The 20678-nt window shown below is 49.6% G+C and overlaps 1 protein-coding gene across 10 annotated transcripts in view; it reads left to right on the top strand.

Moving 5' to 3' along the window:
- Positions 1-429: 429 nt before the first annotated feature.
- Pou2f2 (POU class 2 homeobox 2) overlaps positions 430-20678 on the top strand; it is a 34487-nt gene continuing 14238 nt past the window's right edge. For 4 of the 10 annotated variants that reach the window (XM_076837760.2, XM_076837759.2, XM_076837755.1 and 1 more), the window contains exons 1-5: positions 430-464; positions 8325-8390; positions 8510-8544; positions 8685-8741; positions 12015-12131. In XM_076837760.2, the coding sequence (XP_076693875.1) occupies positions 437-464; positions 8325-8390; positions 8510-8544; positions 8685-8741; positions 12015-12131 (303 nt within the window). In that variant the 5' untranslated portion in view covers positions 430-436. Of the gene's footprint in view, positions 465-4478; positions 4523-8324; positions 8391-8509; positions 8545-8684; positions 8742-11948; positions 12132-12356; positions 12645-20678 lie in introns of those variants that run through there. The other 6 variants (XM_076837758.2, XM_076837757.2, XM_076837753.1 and 3 more) reach the window with 3 other exon arrangements.

The following is a 20678-nucleotide window of genomic DNA, read 5'->3' as shown; positions in this document are numbered from 1 at the left end:
TGTCAAGTATGATGCGCAAGGCCAGGCACTGGGAAGATCCGCCCCCAATAAACTGCCAGCTAGGGTTTGTTATTGCTGTTATTGCTACCAGCCTACCTTCTCTCCCAGACCCATGTCTCCTGTTCCTCATGGGGGATAGTAAGAGGGCTGAGGTCACTGTTGTAGGCATCTCTCGGGGTTGCAGCCCCAGGAGTCAACTCTTCCAGCCTGCTTTCTTTCCATCCCACTAACTCCCACCCCCCAAACACGCATACACATGATTTGGGGTCAGCTAGACTGCTGGAGCAGGTCTGTGGGCCAGGGTATTTTCCCTTCCGAAGGGGGCGGACCAGCCCTGTGGTTTCCTCCCTGGGTGACTTCCGGCAAGGAGGGCTGGCCCCCAGAGAGGGCGGGGAGATGACACAGTTGTTCCCCCAGCCCTGGTGGGGCGGGCAGTATGGTTCACTCCAGCATGGGGGCTCCAGGTAAGGGGGCAGGTGCCTATGCACTGGTGGGAAGGACAGGTTGAGCACATTTGGGTTTGTTGTGCTGGCAACTCAGCTGACCCCCCTGCCATCCCTTCTTAGCTTTCTCTCTTGTCCTGCTCTGTACTCCAGCAATTCCCCCTCTTCCTAGGCTGGCTCCCCCCCACACACACACACACTCCCTGGCTCCTCTTTTCCCTCCCTTTTCACAGCAGGCATTGAAGCTTCCAACCTTTGTCCCCATGTCTACTGCCCTGTTCTGAGGGGTCTCTGGGAGGAAGGGACAGAGCCAGGTGTTAGTAGTGAGACCGTGTATAGAAAACCAGTGGGGTGGGCGATGTGGGTGGTACTTGGGTGGGGCTGGTAAGGGGTTGCTGGACTTGGGTATTGCCATTCTTTTGAGTGTATGTATGCATCTGTGTATAGGTCCTGGTGCATCTGTATATGTGTGTGAGCATGTGTGTGCAGTAGTTTTGAATCTTCTGAGGGTGGTTCTTACGAGCACATTAGCAAGTGTATGAGCTGGTGTAGGGGGCTATGTGTGGCATTGTAAGGTGGCCTTGGCAATGCTCTCTTGACTTGCTTCTTTCCCCTCAGCTGTCACCGCCTCAGAGGTCTGATATCCCTGTGTAAATTAGCAATAAGCCTCTCTCCGTCCCCTCACCTGCCTTTTCTTTTCTTCACAGCACTTATTGATGCCTGAAATTTCATTATATATTTGTGTACTTATTAAATGCCTCCTCCACCAAATGTCAGTTGCCTAAGTGAACTCTGTGTGCCAGGCACTGTATAATATGATTTATATTTGTTAGTTCACTGAGTAGAATGCACATACCTTGGCACAGTGAGGATTATCACTTGACAGTATTGTTGGGAATGTTAAATGAGATGACATGTGTAATATGCTTAGCATAGTGCCTGGAATGTGGCAAGTACTTGGTACTTCATGATTCTTTCATTTGTGGCTGCATGGGCATGACTGTGGGTATGTCACTTTTCTGGGTGTCTGTGGGTGTGAATCTTGGCTTGATGTATGTCCTCCTATGTGCACCAGTGTATGTGGGCATCATTGTGATCCTTTACCAACACATATTTATTGAGTGGTTCTGTGCTGGGTGTTGGAAATACAATTGAAAAAGGCAGCTTCATATCTGCCCTCCTGGAGCCCCAAGTTCAGTGGAGAAGACAGACCTGTCACCAGTGATCCTACAGAGTGATTAAGGCAGGAATTGGGGAGGCATGGGGGTAGTAGGAGGCCAGAAAACAGAGTTCAGCTAGTGCAGGGTCAGAGAGTGCTTTCTAGAGGAGGGGACTGTCTGAGCTGGGATATGAAGTATGAATTGGTGTGAGCAGGGCCCAGGAGGTAAGGAGGGGATGGGATGGGAGAAAGATGTTTCTTTTTTTTTTCTTCCTTTTTTTTTTTTTTTTTTTGAGGGGGTACCAGAAATCGTACCCAGAGTGCTTAACCACTGAGCCACATCCCCATTCCTTTTAAAATTTTTATCTTCAGACAGGGTCTCATTAAGTTGCTTAGGGCCTTGTGAAGTTGCCGAGGCTGACTTTGAACTTGTGATCCTCCTGTCTCAGCCTCCCAAGCTGCTGGAATTACAGGTGTGTGCCACCGTGCCTAGTAAAGGAGGAAGACTATTTAAAGGATGGCATGTGTTTATTGACTGCATAGTCAGCTGTGTATGTGTGTGTGTGTGCCTGTGTATTGTGGACACAAAATTCATAGTGTCTTCACATGCACGGTATCTGTTCCACCACTGACTCATCTCTGTCGGGGACCAAATGGGGATTACATAGGTGATATGCAGCAAGTTAGACTCTTTACTTGCAATTTTTCACAAAACAGCCCTACTTGGGTGGACTGGCCTGCGTTTTCCCTGCCCAGACATGAATTAATACATTGTGTAGCCTTTGACAGATTCCTCATCCTACATGGACTCTCACTTCACATCTGTGAACTGGCCCAGGGTTCTGCTCTGGTCATCCTGTCCAGGATGAAGTGACTCTGTATATGTGAGTGTGTGCATGTTTGGGCACGTCTATATGTGTATCTGTGTGACTTGCGTGTGCATATCAATCTATCTCCCTGAGGCTCCGGGCATCGTGCACATCCATGTGTGTGTGTGACTCTGGGTATGACAGTGTATAAGTGTGTAACATCTGGGTATATGTTTTGCATAACTTCCCCTGGCATCACAACTAGGCATCTGTCTTTATCAGCAGACCTGTGAACATTCCTGTCTGGCATCTGTGCACACCTCTGTCTTGTGTGTGTTGGCCAGGCCCTGCTTGGCTGTGGCTGTGGTGTGTGATGTGGAGTTCTTGCCTATTGTTGGCACAGCTGGAGGCCACCTCTCTTGTTGTGTCTGCTGCCTGCATGGCTATCCCTCCCTCTTGACAGCTCAGAAGTGCTCACTCCCTTGAGGCCACCAGGGACAGCTGTGGGGTTGGGGGAGGGTGGGAGGTGCTGCTCCTGGGGAGGCCGGGGGCTGGGCCAGGTGGACCCACAGAGGTTCCCGGCAGCATCAACCCTGCCCACAGGGGCTCCCAGGGCATAGCTAGTATCAAGGCGGGCTGTAGAGGCAGAGGACCCAGGGGACAGGCCGAGCGGGGCCAGGAAGGGTGAGGGGCAGTCCTTGGGCCCTCTATATTTAGCCTTATTTTCGGTAAGTGCTTAACGAGAAGCTCGCCTAAGTCTGCTAAAACTGGCTGGGGGAAATGCAGAGGAGAAGTGAAAGTCCGGGGAGGGAGGGTCGGGGAGGGTGGAAGGGACCCAGAGTCCCAGGCCTGGGGTAGTGGATGAACTCAGGGCAGGGCAGCCCTGGGTGAATCTGGCCTAAGAGTGGTGGGATTCAAGGTGTGGCTCCAAGGGGCCTAATCATGCATTGCTATTGGTGTCCAGTTCCTCCAAAAAATTACACGCTCCTTGGAAAGTCAGAGAGGGTCATAATCCTAAGTAACCAACCAACTTTTCTATTCAAGTGAAACTTAGAGAGGGACTTCTGGAGATGCCAGGGCACTGAAGCACATCAGAATCATTGGGAGCACATGGTGGGTGTGTGTGTGTGTGTGTGTTTAAATCAGATGGCATGTCACACCTTGTTCCATTAAAACCGATTGGCTGGGCACAATGGCACATGCTTGTAATCCTAGGGGAACAGGAGACTGAGGCAGGAGGATCACAAGTTCAAAGCCAGCTTCAGCAACAGCGAGGTGCTAAGCTAAGCAACCCAGTGAGACCCTGTCTCTAAATAAAACGTAAAAAGGGGGCTGGGGATATAGTTCAGTGGTTAAGCTCCCCCTGGGCTCAATCCCCTGCCCCCCCCCCCAAAAAAAAACCCAAACAAAAAAAGCAGCACCAGAATTTTCATAAAGTCAAGGGCAGGGCATGAAGCATTCCTGCCTGGGCAGAGGTTGAAGCAAAGTCTTCCATGGCCTCTCCAGGTCCCTGGTCCCTGATGGACGATGCCCTGGAGTCCTTGTCCATCATTTAGCTTTTGGTGCATGGTAAAAATAGAGCCCCTATTCAGCCTTGGTAGGAATGGCTTTACCCTTCCCTTGAATTGCACTCTGATAAGGGAGAAAGGATGATCAAGAGATAGCTTGGCACCTATAATCCTAAGCGGCTCAAGAGGCTGAGGCAAGACGATCGTGCGTTCAAAGCTAGTCTCAGCAACTTAGCAAGACCCTAACCAACTCAGAGAGACCCTGTCTCTAAATAAAATATTAAAAAGGACTGAGGATGTGGCTTAGCAGCTCAGTTTCCCTGGGTTCAATCCCCAGTACAAAAGAGAGAGAGATACCTTGGCCAAGGGAAGTACTTAATTTGCTATGCCCCACCCAAGGACTGGGTGGTGAGTACTGGGGCCTCGTGGGAGTAGTCTAGAAAATTTAGGGAGAATGAAGGAAACGGAATGGTGGACATTTTCCCTCAAACTGCTTTTGCCTCTAGCTGCTAACCCTGCGGAGTGAATCTTAACTTAAAAGTTTAGGCAGAATTGCTTTGGAGATGGGGCAGAGGATTGAGGTGTCGTCAGGTGACAGCAAAGGTAGGGTCTTGCTTGGACAGCATGGGGAATCCTCTCATGCTTTCACTCATTTCAAAGACACAGCCTGAGTCCTGCACAGCAGTGACTCCAACCTGGGTCCTCAAGGAACCCACAGTCAGGGGGTGGGAACAGAGTCACTGGGGGAACCTACATGAAAGAGACACTGACAGCCTGGGGGTGAGGGATGACTTCATATAGGAGGGGATTCGTGAGCCAGGCCTTGAAGAGGGGCAGGAGACGCAGTAGAGCAGGAAAGGGTCCCTGTAGGAAAGAGCAGAGGGAAAGGTCTGAAGGAGGGAGGTCAGGACCCGGCCATCTTTGGCTGTCAACCTGCATGTCCTCTGCTGGGCAGTGGAGGGGCTCAAGATCAGACGCGCTCTGATGGGAAAGACACATGGGGGACTGGAAGGCTACAGCCTCTGAGCCAGTGACGGGAGATGCTGGGGCAAGGAAAGCCAGGGCAAAAGCAGCAGGGCAAGATCCCCGGCTTCCTAGAGGGCAGTCCTGAAGGATAAGTAGGAGGTGGACAGAGTGGGGGACAGCACATACCAAGGACTTAGGGAATATTTGTTAAATGGCAGGGAAACAGCAGGGCAGGGTAGGAACAAGTAGGAGGCAGCAGAAGTTGCGGGGAGGGGTGTTCTGCAAACACATAACTCGTTCTGGGCTGGTGAGGCTGGGGACCCAGCAATGAGTCAGATAGGCCTGTCCCTGGGTCTGATGAAGAAGGAACCTGGTCACAGACACCACAGCCCTGGGGGATCGAGGAAGGGGGTATGAGAGGATGAATTAATTTGCTAGGGCTGTCATAACGAAGTACCGTAGACTAGATGACTAAAACAACAGAAATTTATTTTCTTGAAATTCTGGAAATTAGAAGCCGGAGATCAAGGTGTTGGTAAGGTTGGTTTCTTTGAGGCCTATTTCCTTGGCTTGTAGGTGACAGTCTTCTCTGTGTCTTCTCTCTGTGAGTCTGTGTCCCAATTTTCTCTTTTTATAAGGATACCAGCCAGATTGGATTGGGGCCCACCCTAATAGCCTCATTCTTACCTTACTTACGTCTGTAAAGACTTGATCTCCAAATGCAGTTACATTTGGAGGTACTGGGATTTAGAATTCATCATACGAATTTGGGAGGACAGATTCACTCCACAGAAAAGGAGTTTCTGTGGTGGTGGGCTGGAGGCTGCTCCATCTGTGGACAGGAGAGCTGGCATTTGCCAGCCAGGAAGGGGTATAGCACCTGCAAGATCTGCACTCCTCGTCAAGCAGAGCCCCCAAACAGAGGGAGATGCTGGGTGGGGTGTCAAAGAGCAGGATGCATGAGTGGTAAGGACGAACTGTCGAGGGTAGTAGGCTGCACCCTGAAGTCTGGCCGAGGGGCCTGGACTTTTCTTAAAGAAAAAGGTTTAGAGCCAGGGAGAGCTGGATGTAGGAGGGATTGCTGGAGGGAGGGGGCCAGGGAGGGGGCTTAGGCTTGGCCCTGTGATGGTTAATGGTTGCCTGGAATAGCGCTAAGGTTTCCCTGAGTAGGAGCTAGGATCAGGCCTTTGCTGCCCGAGTCGGTAGCAGCCCCAACCCATCTCTCTTTACATCTTCCTGGATTTCTAACGATCATTAGGCATTCAGTGTTCCATCTCCAGTGCCCAGAAACGGAACTTGAGCCCCCATAGCATTCTGAGCACTGTCCTCCCACACCCTCCCAGCCTACACCTTAATAGGACTATGTGCCTTTTTTAAACCTTTATTTTTCTCTTTTTGTTAAAGCATAATGTATATACAGTAAAGTACTCAATTTTTAAGTGTGCAGCTTGATGAATTTTGTCCTGTGTATTGATCCTACGGGCTTCCTCATGGTCGACACTCCCCAGAGGTACTTACTAGTCTAGTCTCGATCATTCGAGATCAGCTTGCTTGTGTTTTGAACTCCATGTATTAGAATTAGCACTTGTGTGTCTGCCTTTGTTTGGCCACTTTCACTGGGCCTGTGAGAGTCAGGAGCATGCATGAAGCAGGAGCTTGTTCTTTTTCATTGCTGTGACTGTTTCATTGTATGGATGTACCACATTGTGTTTATCTGTTCACCCATTGATGGGCTCTTGGGTTCTTTCCAGTATGGGGCCATTATGAAAAGTATGCGGAAACATTCGTGCCTGTGCCCTTTAGTGGCAGGATGTGTGTTTCTCTTGGGTGGATGCCCAGGAGTGGATGTGCTGGGTCATGGCGTGGGGGGGCAGGTGCAAGGGAACTGTCTCTTCAGTTTTCCTGAATAGTGTTTGTATCAATTTACACTCCCACCAGCAATTCATGACGTGGCTTTTGAATTAAGATTCTAAAAGAATCTGAAACACAAGCAGCAGTTCACACAGAGTAATCCACAATTGCAAAATCCCCAGACTCTCCCCCAAGTCCCTATTGCTGAGTTCTTCCCAGTCCTCACTATAGCAGGTCTTCTTTAAATATCTTGGGTGCAGATCACATTCGAGTTGGACAGCTCCTTCGATTGGGGTGGGGTCATAGTTTAGGTGGGGGTTTTGGAGTGAGCTGTGGGATGTAAGGGCTGAGGACAGTTGAGAGTCAAGATCAGATGAAGAACTTGGATCATCTGGGCATAAGCTGGGATCAGGGTGAGTAAGGGTACTGAGAATGGGTAAGGCTGAACCCCAGATTTGTGTTGGGGTCCAGGGGTAGGAAGGGTAGGAGTCAGTATCAGGATGAGCTTGAATTAGCAATTGTTGGAGATAAGATTCATGCAGAGATGGGGCCCATTAGGATGGAGTGATCCAAATTAGACACAGGAACCCTGGAGACATTAAGATCTGGGCCCAATCAGGGCACTTCTTCACCTTGCCATGCTCTTGCAGAGGTGAGACCACTTTTGGAGCCTCAGTTCCCTCCTCTATGAAATGGGGTGACATCAACATCAACTGTTCATGTAAGCTCACTCCTATTTAGCTTCCTGCTTGGTGGGTGAGCACTCACCTTTCCATGGTTGGTGTCGGTGCAGAGAGTTCCTGCAATTTTTCCATTCATTTGTTCCCCTGGTGCCCAACTTGCTGCCTGCCACCTTTCTCTGGTCACCTCCTCCTATTTGTAGGATGGACTTGAGAATGCAGCTAGGAATCAAACTGAAGTCTGGGTAGAGTCTAGGGTTAGACTGGAGGACATAGCAGGGACAGGGGCAGAGGGTGTTAAGGTTAGAGAGCAGCAGAGTGAGGCCCTGAAGCTTCTGCTTTGCACACAAGGAGGCCAGTGGGAGTGACGTGTGTTGGGAAAATTGGTGGGCCAAAGGGTGGCTTAATCACACCCTGAGATCTGACAACTCTCTCCTTTGGGGGTGCTGCAGCCTCATCACATCTCCTAGGCCCCATTCAGAGTGGAAAACATGTCTCACCCGAAACCTGGTGGGGCAGAATGGGAGCCTGGGCGGTCCTCCTGGGGAGGAGGCCAAGGTCGCACTTGCTCCTGGAACACCAGCAACCTCCTCCCGGGCAGCTGACACCTTCTTGTGACCACCTTCTACCTCCCACCCTGCCCCAGTGTTTCACGGTGGGTGACATCCCCTGCGCTGCTTTTTAGAGGGGAGAAAGCTTAAGGCAAGATTCCTTCAAGGCCTGAGGGCCCCCTCTTGTCCTGCCAGAGGAGGGCAGAGGCTCAGAACAGAGGATACCTCTCAAAATGGGACACTTCAAAGGTGGCAGTGGGAGGAGGGGATTTGGAAGAGGCTTGAAGGTTGGAAGGGCCCAGGAGCCCTCTAGGCTTCCTCTCCTTCACCCCATTTTCATCCCTTCTCTGTCCCCAGAAATAAGAATGTCTAAGCCCCTGGAGGCCGAGAAGCAAGGTCTGGACTCCCCGTCAGAGCACACAGGTGGGTGGGGAGGGGCAGGGTCACAGTGGGCAGAGAAGTGTGGCAGATGGGAAGACCACAGAAGGGACAGGTGTGGTGGGGGTGGCTGAAGACAACACATCCTTTCCCTCTCTTCACAGACACTGAAAGAAATGGACCAGACACTAACCATCAGGTCAGGAGGGAGTGGATTAGAGGGAGGTGGGCAGAGGGAGGAGGGAGTAGAGGGACCTCTGTGCAGCCACAGAAGGGGCAGGAGCCTGAAGCCGCTTCATCATACTATTCCCACCCCCTGACCCATCTTTCTCTTTGCAGAACCCCCAAAATAAGGCCTCCTCGTTCTCTGTGTCTCCAACTGGCCCCAGCACCAAGGTAAGCACCTGTTAGAACATCCAGGAAAGGGGACTGTGTTTAGGAGAGGGTCTTTGACAGTCAGCCATAGGCCCCAATATCTGAGAGAACACCCAGTGACAAGGCTTCTCCCGCCCCTTCTCACCCTGGGTTCCCGCCCCAGGCCTGTGACTCACCAGAGCTCCTTCCCCTTCCCTAGGGGGTGGGGGTGGCCAGGGAAATCCCCCCCAGAGCCCCAGGGCAATGAACAACAGGAAGCCAAGGCCCCACCCCCATCCCGACTTCCCTGACCAAAGGGGCCTGCACCACCCCCTGTCCCCCAACACACACACACACACACACACACACACACACACACACGTACCCATTGGGGTTGCCGGAGTTGGAAGACCCAGTGACTCTACAGCTCTGGGAATTCAGGAGGAGAGATGATGGGGAAGCCCAAGTCTCCTCTCTCTAGCCTGGGCTGGGGCGGGCAGCGGGGCGGGGGGGGGGGGGGAGCGGGGTGGTTCTGGGGCACAGAAGGTAGGTCCAGAGACCTGAGGAGAGCACCGTAGGTAGGGTCAGAGAGGACATGGGCAAGACTGCTGACACTGAGCAGAGGTGGCCAAGGAACAGGATAGGAGGCTAAGACATGTTTCCCACTCAGCTGCAACTTTGCTCTGTGACCAGGGGAAAGTTACTCCCCTCTTTGGACTTCTAAGTGTCTTCTTCTTCAATATGGTGTGTGTGTGGGGCGGGGGGGGTGGTTAGGGACTGTAGAATTGGATGGCCCCTGAAGTCCCTTCCACATCTGGTCTATTCCCACATTGCTGTGGGAGGACAAAGTGCTTTGTGAGCAGGTGTCTTCTCTTCTGTACTGAGCGCTTCAAACCAGGTTCCACTCTTGCCTCCTGATTTCAGGCTTGGCCCTTACCTCATCTCTGAGGTGATTGCCCATTGCTCCCACTCCCCCATCAGCTCAATTAGATCTTTGCAGTCTCCTTCACTCCTCAGCAGCGTTCTTTCTCGCGGGAAAGCCAGTGAGGCCAAGGGAAGAGAGTTTTTCCTCCCATTCCCAGGCCTGAGTTCTGTCCACCCCTCACTCTGTTTCTCTAGTCCTGGCCTTTGCCTCTCAACCTCTTTCCGACTCTTCTGGGCCTGTCTTTTCCCATCGGCAGTGATTCACATGCTACTGTCATGGTTTCAGACATATCCACATACCACCATGTAAAATTATTTACATAATAATTTTGTTAATTGTCTCAATGTTTAAAAACACTTTGCTGTGGAAAATGTGAAGCAGATACAAAAACAGACAGAAGGGTATAATGAAAATAACACCCCCCAGGATCTCATCAATCAACCTCAACAATCATCAACTCATGAACTGCCTTGTGTTTTCAACAGCTTGAATAAATGGTTTTTTAAATGGAAATTTCATGAATGGAAAACTAGAGTCACTTGCCATGGAAATAAATACAATGATTATTAAAATTTACCCACAGTCTCTTTATGTGCTGAAGGGTCTAAGCCTGAGGCCTGTTCTCCATTAGCTAAAAGGAGAAATCGGCCAGCCTTGGAGAGATGTTTAAGACCTCCTCACATCGGAGTCTTTCTTAAGACAACCAAAAAGAATGAAAAAACACACACACAAAAAGGAATGGTTTTTCTCATTACAGCATTCAATATTATTTTTTAAAAACTTCTTATTAAAATGATACCCATCAAAATATACATAGATCCTCAGCTTACGACTGAATTTTCACAAACTGAGCACACCCATGATGCTAGGAGTAGCAATCAGATCAAGAAGCAGAAAGAGACCAGCCTTCCAGAGGTCCTTAATATCTTCCATTTCCCTGACTTCTTATACTCAGTGTCGTTTCATGCTGCATTTCTCTTAGCTCTAAAGCTTCCTGAACTTGGGTCCTATAATTTGGAACATGATATCTGTCACTTGGCCTTTCCTGAGCCTTTGTCTTTCTGTTCGTCTTTTCTTCATTCCGAAGATCATCACCCCCTCAACCCTCCCACCATGCCAATCTGCCTGTTTTACCTTGCAAAAGTTGCTTTCCCTCTCTGGATCTCCTTTTGCAAATTAGTGCTTGGATGGTGGGCTGAAGGATGGTCCCTAATGTCTGCTCTTGGCTTGAGAGTGTGACCATCAAGCCATGCCTTCTCGTGTCCCAGCAGCCCTTCAACCAACAGCCTCTGTTATGTGTCTTTGTGTTGAGGAGAGGAAGAAGGCCAGGGCAACTCTCTGCTGGTCTGTTCTAACTGCATGATGCAAGATTCATTCATCTCATGGTTAGGAGTTTGGAGGGATTCATAGACCTCTGGTACAGAGGCTGGAACCTGGCAGACCTTGGGCCACATTTGGTTAATCCACTGCACAGAACCAGCCTGGGTGTGTTTTTCTTGTCCTGTGGTGTTTCTGTTCCAGATTCTGAAATGGGACTGGCCAATGGGAGCAGAATAGTTGCTGGGTAGGCCTCCTCTTCTGGTGGGCATGTACTCTTCAGCTCACCCTGTCCACCCCTGCCTGTGTCACCCACTTGTGCTGTTTGTCTTCATAATCCTTTGAGTTTGTGGCCCAGGTTAAAATACCCCGAGATCCTGCTTTCCAACCAAGTCTTATTCCACTGGACAAATAAGAGATGCACTTCTCTTTTTAAAATATTTTTCTTTAGCCTGGAGTTGTGGCTCAGGGGCAGAGCGCTTGCCTCTCACATGTGAGGCACTGCGTTAGATTCTCAGCACCACATAAAAATAAACAAACAACAAAATAAAGATATTTTATATATACATATATATTAGTTGTAGATGGCCAGAATACCTTTATTTTATTTATTTATTTTTATGTGGTGCTGAGGATCGGACCCAGTGCCTTACACATGCGCTAGGCAAGCGCTTCACCACTGAGCCACAAGCCCAACCCTAAGAGATGCTCTTCTAACTGATGCAGATGAAGAGTATCTCATCCTGATACCGACTCCTACCCTTCCTACCCCTGGACACCCACTAATTTGACCATACAGATTCCCAGTGGCACCATTTCCCAAATGGGGACACTGACTCCCAGGAGGAGAAAGATGCTCACCGAAGGTGGCCTCTCCTGTAGGGAGCTTGGATGCAGGTGGTGAGCTAGCCCTCCTGGATTGATAAGGAAGTTGAGGCCAGAGCAGCTCCTTCTGTGCCAGCCTGAGGCTGTCATTGCCACACATATGCACTCTCTTTGGTCCACAGGTGGGCATTCTCTCTGGCCTCCACTTAACATTCTGGGGTCCCGGACCCTGCCTCTCTCCCCCCCAGATCAAGGCTGAAGATCCCAGTGGTGACTCAGCCCCCGCAGTGCCCCCGCCTCCCCAGCCGGCTCAGCCTCATCTACCCCAGGCCCAACTCATGCTGACGGGCAGCCAGCTAGCTGGGGTAAGTAACTGGGGAGGGACTGTGATGAAGGCACAGACCAACTCCTCCCATCTGTTGCAGGACTCGTGAAGGAGGAGCCCCAACAAGGCCATAGCCTCTCATGCCTGCCTCCTGCCCTCCTCTGCCCTAGGAAGACTTGTCCTCACCTGCTTGGCTCAGGCTCTAACCCCTCTCTGCCTTCTCTGCTCCCTTGCCCTCTTCGGCCTGCTGCCCACCCACCCATAGCTCACAGCACTGATGCCAGCTCAGCAGCAGCTCCTCCTGCAGCAAGCCCAGGCCCAGCTGCTGGCCGCCGCTGTACAGCAGTCCAGTGCCGCTGCTGCTGCTAATGCCGCCGCCGCTGCCGCCGCCTCCTCCTCTACTTCTTCCTCCTCCTCCTCTTCTGCCTCCTCCTCGACTTCGCAGCCCCCAGCCTCCTCTGGGGGAGGCGACCTGCCACCACCACAGCCTGCCAGCCAGCCCCCTGGGACCCCACAGCTCACCTTGTCCCAACCCATCCAGCTCACAGCACAGGTAAGGGTGGCCACCAGGGACCATACTCCCTCTAGCAAAGGACAAGCAGAAGCAGTGAGTGTGCAGGGAGGGGCTGACTGGTCCATGTGGGGCCTTCTGACCACCAGCCATATGCTAGGCAGTTTTCAATAATCCTAGGAAGCCTTGGGAGATGTTGCTATCCCATCTTACAAATGGATAAAATGAGGCTCACAAGGGGGAGTATCCCACATAATAGCCTTTCACCTGATGGTATGCTGAGCTAAATGCTTTCTGTGCATCTCCCTAGGGCCCAGAGCCTCCTAGATATCATTAGTTTCAACTGAACAGGTAAGGAAACCAGAGTCATCACCATGAGTGGTACCTGTATGGGCACAAACAAATCAGAATTAGTGCCTCCAAGATGTTCTTTCAGAAAGGATGTCCATGATCTGTGAGTTAGGAAATGTTAGCTCCTCTCTCCCCCTTCTGGAGTTTATGGGTACATCCTGAGCCATGAATTAGTGGTTGTATTAGTTTCCTAGGGCTGCCACAAAAAAATGCTATCAAGTAGGTGTCTTCGAACAATAGAAACCAGGTATGATGATACATGCCTATAATCCCAGTGACTCAGGAGGCTGAGCAGGAAGATCACAAGTTTGAGGACAACCTGGGCAACTTAGCGAGGCCCTAAGTAATTTCGCAAGACCTTGTCTCAAAAAATAAAAATGGCTGGGGATGCTCCTGGGTTCAATCCCTGGTACCAAAAAAACAAAAAACACAATAACCCCTCCTAAAAACAGCAGAAATGTATTATCTCAGACCATAAGTTCAAAGTCAAGGTATCAGCAGGGCCACGCTCCCTCTGCAGTCTCTAGGGGAAAATCACTCCTTGTCTTTTTTAGCTTCTGGTGGTGCCAGCAATCCTTGGTGTTCCAAGAATGGATGGCTCCAAACTCTGCCTCTGTTGACATATGGCCTGCTCTTTGTGTCTGCCTCTGTATCTAAATCTCTTTCTTTCTTTCTTTTTTCTTCTTCTTGTGGTGCTGGGAATTGAACCCAGGGCCTTGGGCATGAGAGGCAAGCATTCTACCAACTGAGCTATATCCCAGCCCTAAATTTCTTTCTTATAAGACAAGATTCATTGTACTAGAGTCTACCATAATGATATTATTATTATTACTAGGAATTGAACCCAGGGGTGCTTAACCACAGAGCCACATCCCTAGCCTTTTTTATTTTATTATTTTGAGACAAAGTCATGCTGATTTGCTGAGGCTGACTTTGAACTCATGATCCTCCTGCCTCAGCTTCCCAAGTCACTGGAATTACAAGCATGTACCACTGCACTGGGCTCTGACCTCATTTTAACTTGTTTATACCTGCAAAGACCTTGTTTTCAAATAATGCTATATTTGGGGTACCAGAAATTAGGATTTCACCCTATCTTTTGGGGGTACACTGTCTGACTTGACAGTGGTTAATAAATTTCCCATAAGGATAGTCAGCTAGCAAAAGGAGCAAGGTAGGAGCCTAGTCGGATTCCCCTTCAGACTGACACGTTCTCTCCAGTACATTTGCCCATGTCACCCATTTGTGCTGTCTGTGTAGTTTCCACCAGCACTTGAGTTTGTGCTGCTCATTAAGGGGGGAAAGATCCTGAGAAGTCCTGCAACAAAGACACCTGCTTCACCTCCTTAGCCTAGAGGTCCAAAGCTTTTCTCTTACTCCATCCACCATCTTTCCAGGACCCCCTGGTGGCAGATGTTGTCTACCCTGCAAGGCTTTTCCCTTTTTATTTTTATTTATTTATATATTTGTTCATACATGTACGTATTTATTTATTTATTTATTGGTACTGGAGCTTGAACCCAGGGGCACTCCACCACACTGAATCCCCAGTTCTTTTATTCATTTATTTTTTTTATTTTGAGACAGGGTCTCGCTAAGTTGCCGAAAGTCTCACTAAGTTGCTGAGGCTGGCCTCCAACTTGCCTCCTGCCTCAGCCTCCCAAGGCGCTGGGATTACAGGTGTGCACCAAAGTCTATTCCCTTGATGGAGTTCATCCCTCTGTTACTGACTGATGCTCCCATCTGGAATTTGCCTGAACACTGAACTGATACCTGCCTTCTTTAGAATAGGCTGCTCCTGGGCCTGATTCTGCAGGGAAACTCAGAGCCACCGGGCCTCACTGCTCTGTGATGACTCTTCCTGTGTAGCCTTCCACTATCTGACTCACCATAGAACAATAGCTGTGGTCTAGTCTTCTGGGTGCTGCCTTTGTACCAGGCACTGTGCCAGCAGTGACTTCTGAACTCATGCAGCCTCACTTCACCTGAGGCTCCCAGTGGCAAAATGACATTCCCCAGGTCACACAGTTAACAGAAGTGGCAGAACTGGTTAGGAAGCCAGTGGTGCTGGGAATTGAACCCAGGGCCTGGGAAGCCTAGGGCTCTAACCACATGGCCTCTGACTGCTGCCTTTAGCTGTCTTCCTTGGACATGTCCTTCACGGCCCCTCCCACCCAGGTCACCAGCAGCAGGTGTTCCATTTGCCTCATAGTACACAGCCAAGGCTCTTTACTTAGCAATGCCAAGCCCTTGGGGCTCCTCACTGGGCTGGGCAGCCCCTGCTCCCATTCTCCTTTCTACCTAGAATTGTTCCCTTTCTTTACCTAGACTCTTCATCCATTAGGCCCAACTCAGGAGTACATGTCTCCACGAGGTCTGTGTGGATTTCCCTCCCTCCCGCTGTCTGAATATGCCTAAGGAAATATCTGTCAGAGGGACAAAGGCTAGAGGAAGGAGGAGGGCAAAAGACAGGCAACCCGGTGCAGGCCCAGCCAGGCCATCACCCCATTAGCAGCCAACACTCCATGCGTTCATGCACCCCTAGGAACTCCCAACCCCCTAACTGCCCAGCAGCAGGCCAACCCTCTGCCACCTGCTGTCCAGCCAGTCCCTGGTTGCTAAGGTCTCCTTGAATCTCTCCCTGCAAGCCCTTTCCTCTTACTCCTACCTCCCCAGCATCCTCACCCCTGGTCTTTCTCTGTGTGTCCTCAGCTTGTGCAAAGCTGGACCATGTTTGTTTTCTAGGGATTCTTTCTCATAGGCTGAGTTACTTTGTGGCCCCAATTTCCCATCAGTAGTTTATTCTGTACCGTCTGGGTGCTCGACACCACGCAGAGCCCAGAGGCAGCTCCGCCTGCCCCAGCTGCCCACTGCTCCAGCCCTCCCAGCCAGCTCCTGGGCCTCCATCTCCCCATCCTCCACTTCTCTTGCCTGCTCAGCTCCATTCTTTCAGTCATTTCACAGATATTTCCTGGCCTTCTGAGAGTCAAGCCCTAGCAGGAAGCTGAAGACTTAGTAGTGAGTCCCAGTCATCCTTGCTCCTCAGGAAAGATGTAGTGAAACAGGCACATCAACCATTGAGAAGTTTTATTTACAGATATTAAGAAGCCCAGAAAAGAGAGTCAAAAGCACCCATAGAACTAGGGTGTAGCTCAGTGGTAGAGCACTTGCACAGCATGTGTGAAGCCCTGGGTTCAAACCCAGCACTGGGGATGAGGGGGAAGCACTTATAAATAAACTCTGTCACTCCAGAATTATATAAAGTATGAAGGCACAGTCCTCCTTCCATAGTGCTAGTTAGACAGTTTGGCAGGATCCTTCCCTGCAATTTCCTGGATTACAGATGAAAGGTTGATTATAATATTGTTTTATAATTTGACCAACGTTCAGTGAGGTGTATTCAACCTGGGGCAACATGAATGCTTATGGAATCAATGAAGGACGTTTTGCTGCAGTTTTTTGATCTCTCCAGGGGAGTGTTTCAGAATGTCTGGGATAGGAGTTGGCACTGATTGAAAACTTACATTAATCATTAACTGTTAAAATATTATTCTGTATTTGGAAGGTGTGAGTGTCAGGGAAACGGGCGTAGAATCCCTATTTTCCTAGTAGAACCACAGGAAATAAAGGTTACCCAAATCTTTTAGGCTGGTAATGCCTAGTGAATAAAGGTTTCCCAGGGACACCCACAGGATGTGGTGGGAATGTGGGACAAGGAATGTGCATGTGTCCAAGGGACAGGCTTTCAAGAGGAGGCAATATCTGAACTGAGGGGAGGAGTGTGTTGATGAGTTGGAGGAAGGGCCAGTGGGAAGAGCCAGTCGTGAGAATGCAGGACAGGTTTAGGGAGCTGGGGAGGGTGACAACGAAGAATAAGCTGGAAGGGGGCTCCAAATAGGCCAAGGCTCGACTCAAGGTGGCTGAAGAAGAAATGGAAATATTTGACTCAGATCATTGAAAACACCTGCCCTGGAATATCACGCCCAGCTCCAGAGATCTGTCTTCTTGTTTCATTCTGGGGCAAGCGAAGTGGCACCAGCACTTCCAGACTTCCAGACTTCCTGCCCTGAAGGATCTGACACATCTACTGGTCAGGTTTGAGTGGTCACCCAATCCCTGGAGAAGGCAGGGTCAGCCCCATCTGGCCCTCATGACTTGAGCATGGGGGAGACAAGTTCCCTCAGGAAAGAGATGTTGTTGAAGAGGGATAGTGGTACCAGACCTGGAGGTGTGTGGTCAGTGCATCTTAGAACCTTGGGGTTCCAGAATTGGGCCAGTCTCTCCCACTATGGTCTGCAATTGTGTGTCTATCCTGGAATTTTAGTGTAAGGCAGCATGTAAGGTGCGTGCAAGTTTATCTCCCTGTTGAATGGTTCTCTGTTTCATGGTGTTCTGACCCAGCGGTCAGGATTTCCTGGGTTCCATGTGGAGAGGCCAACCTCTAGGAAATGTAGTGCAGAGATGAGCTCACTCTGGACTCTGGACATCCCCACTTCTTCTTCTTCTTTTTTTTTTTTTTTTTTTTGGCCTTGAGATTGAATCCAGCGGAGCTTTACTACTGAGGTACATTCCCAACCGTGTGTGTGTGTGTGTGTGTGTGTGTGTGTGTGTGTGTGTGAGACAGGGTCTTGCTAAGTTGCTTAGGACCTCTTTAAACTGCCCCAGCCTCTCAAGTCATGGGATTTCAGATTTCAGGTGTGTGTCACCACACCTGGCTACATGCCCCCCTCCCCTTTAGAGCTTCCCCTGGTAGAGTAACTGGAAGAAGAGTCATGGTCATTTATTCATTCAGCAGGCACTTATTGGTCACATTTTGAATGCCAGGGGCCCATTTACACCCTGAGGGGCAGCTGAGAACAGGGCAGAGGTGGCTGTTCTTGAAGACCATATACAGACAGTAAACAAATAACAATCCAGCAACAAGATAGTTTCAGAGTAAGTGTAAGGCAGAAAATGAAACAAGGCTGTGTCGGAAAGGGAGGAGCCACTTTTGATGGGTGGTTAGGAAAGGTTTCTCTGAGAAGATGGCCTTTGAGAGTAGAGGACTGAATGAGTCAACCATGAAAAATGCTGGGGGAAGAGCATTTCAGGAAGAGGGAACAGCAAGTGCAAAGGTGCTGAGCTGGGAAACAGCTTGTTTTGTTTAAAGCACAGAAGGAGGAGGCGTGGCTGGAGCAGGGTGGGCAAGGGGAATGTGGAGGTGAGGAGAGGAACATAGGACCAGAGTTTGCAGGGTTTCGTGGGCCAGTGCAAGAAGTTAGAAAAGTACTCTGAGGCATGATGGGAGGCTTTGTGGACTTTTTTTTTCTTTTTAAACAGCGGGGTGACACCACCTGATTGGTATTTTTACAAAGCTCCTGGGCTGTGGGAAGGACAGATTGCCAGGGGTGAAGTAGAACCACAGAGCCAGTAGGAAGTCCTTGCAGGCGCCCGGCGGGTGTGGGCGATGCTTTGTATGGATTGGAAGAGTCAGGAATTATGCCTAGGAATTTGGCTTTAGCACTCATATCACTGGGTGGTGATAGGGTGGTCCCTGAGTTGGGGAAGACAGGGAAGGAAAAGGGTATTCTGGAAGACTTGGGTAGGGAGTCAGCAGTTTCTTCTGGACGTGTTGGGGTTTGTCTGAAGAGTCTCTTAGTCACCCAAGTGGAGGCAGCAGGTAAGCAGACAGACAGAGACCAAAGCTCAGCAGAGGGCCTGGGTGGGCACTGGAAGTTGTCACTTTTCAGGAAGCGATGGATTCAATAGCTAGGTAGGGTTTGCGTCCTTGAGGGCTCACAGTGGAGTGGGGTGCCATGAGATGGCAGTGGCCACCAATGTTCATACTTGAGGAGAATGTTGCAATTCCCAGAGCGCTCTCTGGATGATATTACTCAGGCCTCAGAGCAACCCAGTGAAGAGAAAGACACTCTTCTCCCCTTTCTGTAGATAAGAAAACTGAGGCCCTGAGAGAGAAATGACCTAGTAATAATGATTTCAAAGCCTCAGTCTTTTGGGGACATTTGCATCACCGTTCCAGACAGTAAAGGAAGTTGAGGCCCCAAAGAGAACTTTGCTTCCCTGGGTCAAGTGCCAAGAAGTTGTCATGAGGACCAAGACTCAAACCCCTGAATTTCTAAACTGGAAGGGACGCTTCGGAGGGCGTCCGTAACCTCCCACCAGTGTAGGAACTCCTTCATGCCATCCTACCACGCCTCTCAGAGTGTCAGGAAGCCTGTCCTCATTTTTTAAATTTTATTTTACTTATCTTTTGTGCTGGGATGGAACCTCATGTATGCTAGACAAGTGTTCCACCACTGAGCTGTGCTGCCAACCCTAAACTTTAGTTTTAATTGACAAGTAATGATTGTAAATGTTTATGAAATACAATGTGATGTTTTGATTCATGTATACATTGTGGAATGATCAAATCAGGGTACTTGCCACATTCATCAGTCCAAATAGCACCATTTCTGGGTGGTAAAAACATTTAAAATCTGCTGTTTGGGTTGGGGGTGTAGCCCAGCACTTGCCTAGCACACTTAAGGCTGTGGATCTGATCTCCAGCCCTGTATTAAAAAAATCTTCTCTTGGGCTAGTGTTGTAACTCAGTGGTAAATCACTTGCCTAGCACATGTAAGGACCTGGGTTCAATCCTCAGCACCACATAACAATAAATAAATAAATAAGGGTATTTGGGATCTACAACTAAAAAAAAAAATCCTCTCTTTTATTGATTTTAGGATGTACAATAACACTGTTATTATCTATAGACCCTGTGCTGGGCCACAGAATACCATAATTTATTCCTCCTAACTGAAACTTTGTAACTGTCAGCCAATATTCTCCCACCTGTCCTCATTTAGAACATCATCAATCATAATTTACTTGCTTCCCAGACCCCACCCCTTCCTGTTCTCTGTCTGGACTTTACTGAAGGTTGCCCGTGTCTTAGCGTGAGGTGTCTAGACTGGTCATAGTTTGCCATATTAGGCATGTGGGCCAACACTATTCCAGTCATGGTGGATGAGAGCCACAGGAGTGGGCTGTCTGCCCTGTGCACTGGAGTGAGGCACAGCACCTGGGCTGTGTTTCAGCTGGTTGGCTCTGGGACCCACATCTCCTCAAGTTCACTATCATGGCTTTCTCCTTCCCAAGCTCAGATGAGAGAAAGTGAGAAATTATCCCCCCACCCACCCATTCACTCATGTAACATATAAACCACCTTTTTGTCCTCAGCCTGTGGCTAAAATCCTAGCTGCAGCAAAGCATAGCTGATCTGTACTGAGGTTTTCTCTCAATTCATTTATTGAAAATATGTTGATTGCCTGTTACAGGTTTGCAATAGGAATGGAGGGTGATCAGAATATAGTGATGAGCAAGAATTGGTCCATTCCTTCTCAGATGTAGTAGGGTGCGCTGGGTGCGCTAAACCTCTGGGCTAATTTTCCTCAGAAGTTGGGGACAGAGCAGTTGATCAGGAACTATGCTGGCCAAGGGCCCTCCCTACCACAGCTTCTCTGCTTAACTAACTTTTCCACCATTTGTCTCAGACATAACACGCCCCCTAGTGGCTTTAGCAAGCCACGTGGAATCTAGATTGTGGAGAAATGGGGCCCCCTACCGGCTAATCCCAGTCCTTACCCTGCTCACTGTTCACCCAGAATCTTTTCTTTTATTCCTTTAGTCAGCAAATATTTGGTGGACATGCCATGCTCAGGCACCTTTCTAAGTGGGGACAAGGTA

Source organism: Callospermophilus lateralis, chromosome 18, assembly GCF_048772815.1.
Source record: "Callospermophilus lateralis isolate mCalLat2 chromosome 18, mCalLat2.hap1, whole genome shotgun sequence".
NCBI classification, from domain to species: domain Eukaryota; kingdom Metazoa; phylum Chordata; class Mammalia; order Rodentia; family Sciuridae; genus Callospermophilus; species Callospermophilus lateralis.
The sequence above is the reverse complement of the archived record's forward strand: the minus strand, read 5'-3'. Positions and strand labels throughout refer to the sequence as shown.